The sequence below is a fragment of the Myiozetetes cayanensis genome, unplaced genomic scaffold (genome assembly GCF_022539395.1).
Source record: "Myiozetetes cayanensis isolate MyiCay16 unplaced genomic scaffold, myiCay2020 scf13, whole genome shotgun sequence".
Lineage (NCBI taxonomy): Eukaryota > Metazoa > Chordata > Aves > Passeriformes > Tyrannidae > Myiozetetes > Myiozetetes cayanensis.
Window position 1 is genome coordinate 12,480,290 of NW_026086937.1, and position 8,605 is coordinate 12,488,894.

General features: G+C 45.0%; 1 protein-coding gene across 1 annotated transcript; it reads right to left on the reverse strand.

The window, feature by feature from the left end:
- Window positions 1-1,292: 1,292 nt before the first annotated feature.
- Window positions 1,293-8,303, reverse strand: CLDN16 (claudin 16). Its single transcript, XM_050308314.1, has 5 exons — window positions 8,187-8,303; window positions 3,430-3,532; window positions 3,026-3,190; window positions 1,774-1,965; window positions 1,293-1,432 (listed from the first exon to the last, which is right to left on the reverse strand). Exons 1-5 carry the CDS (start codon window positions 8,298-8,300, stop codon window positions 1,293-1,295), a joined length of 714 nt encoding a protein of 237 aa, XP_050164271.1. The 5' UTR covers window positions 8,301-8,303.
- Window positions 8,304-8,605: the final 302 nt, after the last annotated feature.

The window sequence follows — 8,605 nt, forward strand, 5'->3', positions numbered from 1 at the left end:
CCATCCCATCCCCCTTTGGCCCACATAACAAAAGGTTTCACTTCATACTCTCTGGGAGAAGAAAATCCAGTCTCACCACCAAGCAGTTCATGGAGGAAGCTTACCTCTGGTGGTGCCTCAGTATTCATGGCTGTGCACACCCTGCTGAGACTCCACTGCTGTTTCTTCATTGCCCCTGAGCAGACACACCTCTGTGCTGAGATCCTTTCCTCAACCTCTAGTGCCCATGACCTTGTAATATGGTGCCCATTGTAGAAAGAACTGAATTTGGACAGTTCTTACCAACCCTAAGAAAATTCTGCCTAAGCTTCTCTTTTCATTAAAGGCATGGAAGAATTTTCACATTCATCCTTTGGGAACATGTTAAACTATAATGAGTTTTTGTCACCCACCCTAATGAAGACCTGGCTGATGCTCCAGCCTCATCCAGCCTATAGCAGAATGGATTGCAGTAGGTCCTGAACTGGATTTAAATATCTTTTTATAGAAAAGGACAACAGATTTTACTATCATTTATCCTGGTTTCTAGCTAATATAGACATACTGTCATGCACAAGGTCAGATTTTGGATCTTCACTCACTTTGTCCAAGCAATGTCCCTACTAAGCAGGATGAAGCTGGCAATTTCCAGATCTTGGTGAGTTTAGAGCATCCGTAATGTACATTTTAACACTGACTAAGAAGGACTCTATTCTGCAGGAAAGAATACACCTGATGTGCAGTGTTTTCTCAGTGCAGAGATTCATGGACCAAAGAAAGGGTCAGATGTTTAATACAACTCTTATCTTCTGAAGAACTCTCCAGCTGCCTGCAAGAGAAGCAGACCCCCATGCTGGGTGCACAGGGTCCAGCCGTTGGTCAGACAGTCAGTCCCTCTTTTTGACAGCATTTTCTGCTTTGTACATTCTGTTGATATGTTACCAGACATGAAACAGATCCATCTTGCAGTCTGGGGATCTTCATGCAGAACACTGTAGTCTGATTCAGGAACAGCTGATTTATCTCCTTGTACCAATAGTATTGAGACAAATGCTGAAAGAGTTTGTGTTGGTTATTTCAGTCCATGCAAGTGGCCTCAGCACTCAAGAAAACAGGATTCCCTAAAGCAAGATCTTCTCAGAGATTACTTTCTTGAAGGAAGGCTTTTTTGAAGCTGTCTTAATGCAAACATTGTAGCATACAGTAGATCCTTGAAATGTAACTGCACCTGTGTCACACCCTCAAGAGCTTGGGTCTCCGTGCAATCCACTACAAATAAAAGCAGAACTCTTTCTGGAGTACTTACCTGCTCCTCACACTCTTGTGTCCACTGCATACATTTTGGCAGTGGCTGTTTGTGAGGATGGTAAATGCGTATTTGTTACGATGGTCGCAGCTGAGGAATAGCCTTTCCTCAAGGAATAAGCAGGATGGAATCTTCCAGAACTGGTTTCTGTGAGACACAGGGAGAGAAATAGGAACTGCTCATGTGTGCTTGGTGACTTTCAACTGCAAAGCTTCATAATTCAGAGAAAGCAGCACTCCAAGATATGACACAATAACAACAAATTTTATGTCATACTTACACCTCAGCTCCCACCTGAAGACTTTGGTTTGCTTTCTAGAGATGCCTAAGACTACTCCCATTTTTCAGCCAAAAATATTGCTGCTGGGGATGAACAACCATCCCAAAGGATGTTCCTGAAGGACCTTCCCCACCCTGTGCACCTGCAGCACACCCCAAGCAATGGCTCTCTCTCTGAACTGTGCTTCAGCCCTGCCACGGTTCCTCACCTCTGAAGAGATACATGCAGCAGGTGAGCAGGGACCCAGATACGAAACAGCCGAGTGACCCCGCCATGCCGAGCCAGCACGACCAGCCGAACTTGTACTGAATGCCCAGAAACACGTTGTGGAAGACCAGAGAGGAACGCTCCACGTAGACATCAACTGCATACCACACTGAGCCCGTAATGCCCGGGAGACCTGCAGGACAGGAGCAAGGTGCCACACAGCCCTCAGGTGGACCACGAGAAGATCACAAACAAAATGTGAAGTGGTAACTACTGTCTTCAGGATGGAAAGACCTTCCATAGATGGCAGGTTCTGGCCCCACTTCAGCCTCAGCCTTTGGCGGATTCCTGCTGGCTCCTGCTGATATCTGCCACAGCGCTGTCAGGCAGAAGCTGCACCTCACAGCTTGGCACTGCACACACCACCAGCGCTGGTTGGCAGTGCTCAGGTTTCTGCAGCAAAAGGCAGAAAGCTCCTCCCTTCTCAGCTTGTTTACCAACTTGTTGTAAAATTGCTTCCAGAATTTAAGTTTCTAATCTGTTTTGATTTTCAAAACTTTGATGGTGTTTGTCACACAAACTTTGAGAATTGAATGGAAGATGTTTAAAAGAACCTCTCAAAGTGTTTTACATGTGCTTCCAGTAGCCGGGGTGATTTATGTATTAAATCTGCTCACACTGAAGCAGAGGTACCCGCTCGATATTGACATGAAGTCAAATGAAATTATTTGGTACCTAGTCAGATATTTAATTCTGTATTTAAAATTCTCCCACTAGCTGTAACAGCAAAGTACCTCAGACAGTTGGGTATTTATCACCTAGGAGAGACAGACATGTTATTATCCTTTTATTAGAGATCAGTTGCAGAGATTTCGGGCTAAGTGACTTGCCCAAGGTCACACAATCTGTGGCAGAGCCAGGAACAGAATCAGGAGGCCAGAAGTTTCTAGTCCTTCAGCAATTCGATCTCTGCTTTATCAACAAGGCTGACTGCTTCACAGTAAAATAGCAGTAAATGGAAGTCAGTCACCTGGTCAGTACATGAACTGAAAGCAGATAAACTCAACTACGTGCTGTTAGGGGCAGGTGGTGAACAGAGGAAGTTATATTGCACAAATAAATCAAATAAAGATTCTTCCCATGTTTACCATACAGAAAATCCCCAACCTCTCTCCCTAAAATAAGGGAAGGTTTTAGTGCTTCCCCACATTGTTAAAGGGTTTCCTGAAGAATGGGGGCTCAGTGGGTAATACCTGCAAGGAGCAACATAACTCCAGACACCAGGCAGATACGCAGCTTGATGAGTGGCTCATCAGGAAGGAATTTCACACAGTCCAATCCGAGGACAAGGAAGAGAAATCCAAATCCTGCCAGGATATCTGCTGTGATCATCATGGCTCTGGTCAGCACCAGCTTCACTGCAGGACAAAAGCAAAGCATTCCAGTTCACACAGAATGGAAATGTAGGGGGTAGTGGGGTCAGACTCTATGACATTTTTTTCTGGGGTGAAGCTTTCTCCAGCTTCCTCTGGGAGTAATACCTTACTGAGAAAAGAAACATGCCTCTAATTATTTGTCACTGTGTAGAACAGATCCTCTTTCAGACTACACTCAGGTGGCCCCACCACTTGTAGAAACATCTGTGACTCTTACATACCAGGGTGCTCAGCATAGATGGAGTCGTACTCATCACAAGTTTGGATCCCATCAAAAACGTTGGTGACACATTCCCACCACAGGCCACGGCATTTTGTACTCACCTGTGGATTGAGAAGATAAAGATTAAACATCCACCAACACAGCAGATGGTCAGTTTAGCCCTTCAACAGGAGTCCTGGAGGTTACATAGATGGCAAACCAGAGTGTTTAGCTTGAAAAAGAGAAAGCAGCAGGATGAAGGACAATGTTACAATGTTTTCTGGGTACCTGCTAATGTTTTTACATTAGAGGAAAAGAAATTCAGACTAGACTTTAGGGGAAAAAAAACCACAAACCCTGTGTATTGTTAAGAATAAAAATTCTGACGGAAATTTCTGGAAAGAGCTGGGGAGTGGCTGACCAGGGAGATCTAAGAGCAGGTTTGATCACTCCTTGCCAAATGCTTGTCTAGGCTGAGCTGGGCAGGGCTATGGACCAGATGACCTGAGACTTTGCTGTCCATGCTCCCCTTACACCATCCTCCTGACAAGAAGGAGCAGCTCAGAGAGTGGGAGAGATGTGCAAAGTAGAGGAGTGGATGTGAGCCCCTCTGCAGACACCTGTGCAGTGCTGCCTCCAAATGACTCAGCTGTAAACACTGGATGGAAAATGAGAGGCAGCCAGTGCTGATCCTGGCCCTGGGGCTCCAGGTGTGCTGCCAGCTCTGGGACCACGCGTGCCCAAGCCACAGTCATTGCTGAAACATCCAGACTGGGGCAGATGTTGCAGTAGCATCATGGCTCATAGTCTCCACTGTCCTGAAGCCGTAGATACCATTCCAAGCCCAGCCTTCCATAAATCACTTTAATATGGGAGGTATTTTCATTACCAATGCAAATATGGCAACAAGCACATTTAAAACATTCCTGGAATTGCTCATACAAGGAGCAGAGGTACTGCTGCTGGTGCAGCTTTGGACTCCAGCCTGCCCACTGCTGCCAGTGACACCCACTGCAGTTAATGGAAGTAGAAACTCTTCCATCAAATGAGTTTCACACAGGCAAAGGGGACCAGGCTTGCTTGGATGATGCAATAAATTAATTTTTCTTGCACTGTGTAAATCACAAAGCAGATAATAACATATCTCAAGCACCTAATAAAATCTTATTCAGGATGTATTGAAGTCTGTAGCCAGCCGCAATATTTTCTCCACAATACAATGTCTGAGCCAAACAGTGCAACTGTTCTGTGATGCTGCTCTGTGGATCAAAGGTGAGTAAAATGACTCACTACTTCAAAGTAGCAAAAGAGATACTATTTATATTTGAATGAAAACAATCTACACATTTTGTTTCATGAAGATAAAGTACTTAAAAATTCTGAGAATTTCTGGTTATGTTTAATGAACAATATCACAAAAAATGAGAAGCAGTGGTAAAAAAATGATTTCATTGTTTCTGTGTTTGTCAAGAGAACAGTGTCATGTAAAACAATTTGCCATATTCACATTACATATGTTTTTACTGTGGTCCTTTTAATGCAGCTGCAGCTCTGCTCCTGTTGTAACTCACCACTGTTCAGGCTGTGCTTGAAATTAGCTTATTTTATGAAACTACATTTTGTCCCACTTACATTTATATCATTTCATGTTCCTCCCAAACCACCACAGGCTTATTCATAGTACTCTGTATTCAGCTACTAATGTCAGTTACTTTCTTACTTGGTTGCAATAGTATTGTTTTTTAAATCTTACAAGCAGCATCTTTCTCTAAATTATTTATGAAGAGACTAACAGGATTCCAGGCTTTGTCAGCCTCCAAGCAAAGCAGAGCTCTTAAGGCGCAACAATTATGATCACGGTCTTGCTTGTGAAATAACTCCCTTCCCAGACTAACAAAAACTTGATAAATGTTTTGCATTTCTTGGGATGTTGCAGTTGTCACCTACTGCTGCTAGTACTGACCATGGGCAAAGCAGGGATCAGCCCATCTCCATGCAGCCTGTGCACATCCAGGGATAAATGTCTCATTGCCTAGTGCAGGAGGAATGGGAACAGATGTTGGAGTGGGGACCTGTGGCTGCCCTGAGCCACCACTGAGCTATTCTGGTTTATCTTCTCTGCCTTGTAACCTCCTTGACCAACTCTTTCTCCCCTCTGTTTTGTGCACCTGGTTGTTGGTCCTCCTGGTTGTTAACCTGCTCCCAAACGACCCTTGGGCATCTGCCCTTGTGCTGAAAGCACAAATCTTCAGGCACATGGGAACTCGCTGCTGTAAAGGGGAGAGGGATCAGGGATGGCTGGGGTATCATGTGGGGTTATGGATTTCTCCATCCCATGGCTGGACCTGCACACCGTGTTGGTAGCACTAATTCCCCATCAACCCTCTCCTCCCATAGCAAATCTGCCCCAGCTTTCCTGGGCCCAGCCAAGGACTCCCTGAGCAGTTAAGCTCCTCTGCCACTCTCCTCCATCTCCCACTTCGATTACGAAACACATTGCCACGACCTGCTTTCCCTAATGCAAGTATGCATGTAAAACACGAACTGCATAATGACTGTAATATATATAATTACATCCTATTCATAATGTATAATTAATATTAAAATAATTCTCATACAAATAAAAAAAAAGCCAGAACAAGCACACACTTCTCCTTCTGGGGAAAGCGGAGAAGACAAACACGCGAATGACATTAGTCACAGAGTTTCAGCAGACTGTGAAAAGGTGCCAAAATATGATGATTACAAGCCCAGCTCGAGAGTAAAACAGGCAGTGTTTAACAGTAGTGGTAATATTTATAATCCACCTGCAGCAGGGAGTGCTTGTTGGGAAGCAGATTATGGGCTTTTTGCAGCACAAACTGCTGCAAAAATTGACCCAACCTTGTCTTGATGCTTCCCAAGGAGTCATCAGGTTAAACAACTTTTTGTGTGGCTATAACCTGTTGTTTCTGAAGGGGAGGTGAGAGGCTGTGAGAGCTGAGCTCTGGCCAGGACCCCTGAAGCCCCTCTAGAAGTGGCTGCTCCTGGTGCTCCCTGACCTCTTCCTCCTGGGCTGCTCCTCTCCAGTGGTACCACAGCGAGGGCTTCATCGCCCCCATCTGCTGGGGGCCAGGGTCCAAGCCAAGCAACCAGACCAGAATCAGTAGCTACAGCTGCTGTAGGATGCAGTTCCCTTCTGGAGTTAAACTTGCCTGACTTACCCTTTTTCCGGCAGAAAACAAGAGCCATTGTGGACCCCGAGGCCTTTATGGCCATGGACAGTCCACTGCATTTCCCTGTTTAGAGAGGCAGTGAGTCATTAGGGTCATTAAGGAGATCAGTGGTCAGGTATTAAGGCTGGGGGCATTTTGCTCCATTGTTTAGTATTCACACTCAGAGCAGGAATGTGAGAATAGTGGCTGCTAATAACCAAACTCAGTGTTAATGGAGCACTTCGGACAGCCCATCAGCAGGTGCCTTTGTGCCAAGAAGACAAGGTTACACAGCCTCAGGGTAATGGACTAGTTCTTTCCTGGACTCACTTTGCTCAGGAGCTGGGTTTTCCTCTTCTGATTTTCCTCACAATCAGATTCACTTGGCTTTTCTGAGTATACTGATATCTTCATCTGACTATAAACAATTCACATGTTCCTGAAAGAAACCTGAAATAGCTCCCAAATTAAAAGTGAAATCCCATCCAGCATCACTGGGTGCACACTATTTTCCCTGTAAAGAGGTTCACTGAGCAGACATGCTGACCATCAGCAATTGCTTTGCATTGGATCTATGACCACCACCTCAGCATACACAACCACCTTTCAGGGTAGGACTGACAGTCAGATTATCAAGATTTCTTGTGGCATAAAGAAAAAAAAAAAAAGGTGTTTTTCTTGCAATCAGTTTTATTCTTCTTTCTTCATAAAATTCACCTCTTCATGTGATGCACCTAGATGCTGCATTGCAATCACTGAGTGTAGAGGAGCTCTTCTGGTTTCCTATGCTGATCAGCAGATAGAAAGTTTCTTCCTGATATATTTATCCAAACATTCTATCTTGGAAGGTGTTTCACCTCCACTACATAAGGTATCCAGTTTGCCAGAGAGCAGATTCCCACACTGTGGCTGTGCGGCCCTTAAATGTATAGAAATAGATGGCTGTGCTAGGAAGAAAATTACAAATTTGCAGTACTGAGTGCTGCAGAAACAGTGGTGATTTGGGGCCTGGAGTCTTTGGGGCACACCTGGCATGTAAGCAGCAATCTTCTCCCTTATGTGCAATTTACTTTTGCTGATACCTTTCTCTAAAATGAGAGTGCTATTGTCCGCACAAGTTCAAAAAGGTATTGAGTCCCCATGGCCCCCTTAAATTTCTGCTAGCCCTGGTGCTCAGTGGCTGTTAAGAAAAAAGACAAAGAGCACAGTTGTACATGGTGGATGTTTCCACCAGGAAGTCTGACCTACAGAACCAGAAACATCTCCAAAATATCCATGCAGGCTGGAAACACAGGATAACTGTACTCAAGTTCATGCACATATAAACCTAGAGCCTGTAGACCTTTCTTGAACTTACTGAGTGAGAGTAGGGTCTGGATAATAAAGCTAGGGACTAATAAAGGGGACTACATAGAATACCATTTTTTTCCTGCTCTTGACAGAGTAATTTATTTCCTTTTCATCTACTTTCATCCAGTACAACAGGAAAAAGTACATAAGAGTGGAGCAATGACACCAGGAACCAAACTCTCCCTAAGACATGTTGGTTTTGGTGATCAGGCTGTCCTCACCCCAATCTTACCTCCAGAGAGTCATCAGCATTTACCATCCAGCAGTCTGTCCAGGTAGATGTTATCAAAAACCCAGCAGAGAAAAAAGCAAAAAAGCAGCCCACATATTGGAGAAAAAACCTCATGCCAGCAGGTGCTCAGCACATCCAGGGGAGTGAGAACAGCAGTGCCCAGCCTTGTTCTTAAAGCTGAGGAAGAGACAGAGCCTTAGTATCCCAGGTCACCACTACCCTCTCCCAGTGACCACGAGCAGCAGGACCTTCTCACTTGTGCAGATGCCATCTGTTAGTGATGGCTGCAGGAGCAGCGCTCTCCTGCCACGGGGTCAGGAGGAGGGTGAGCGCGCCCACGGGAGCTGCTGCAGCCAATCCGCCCCGCACCGTTACAGCTCCTGTCATGCCTGACTGAAGAGAAATGGGGTAGTGCAGAA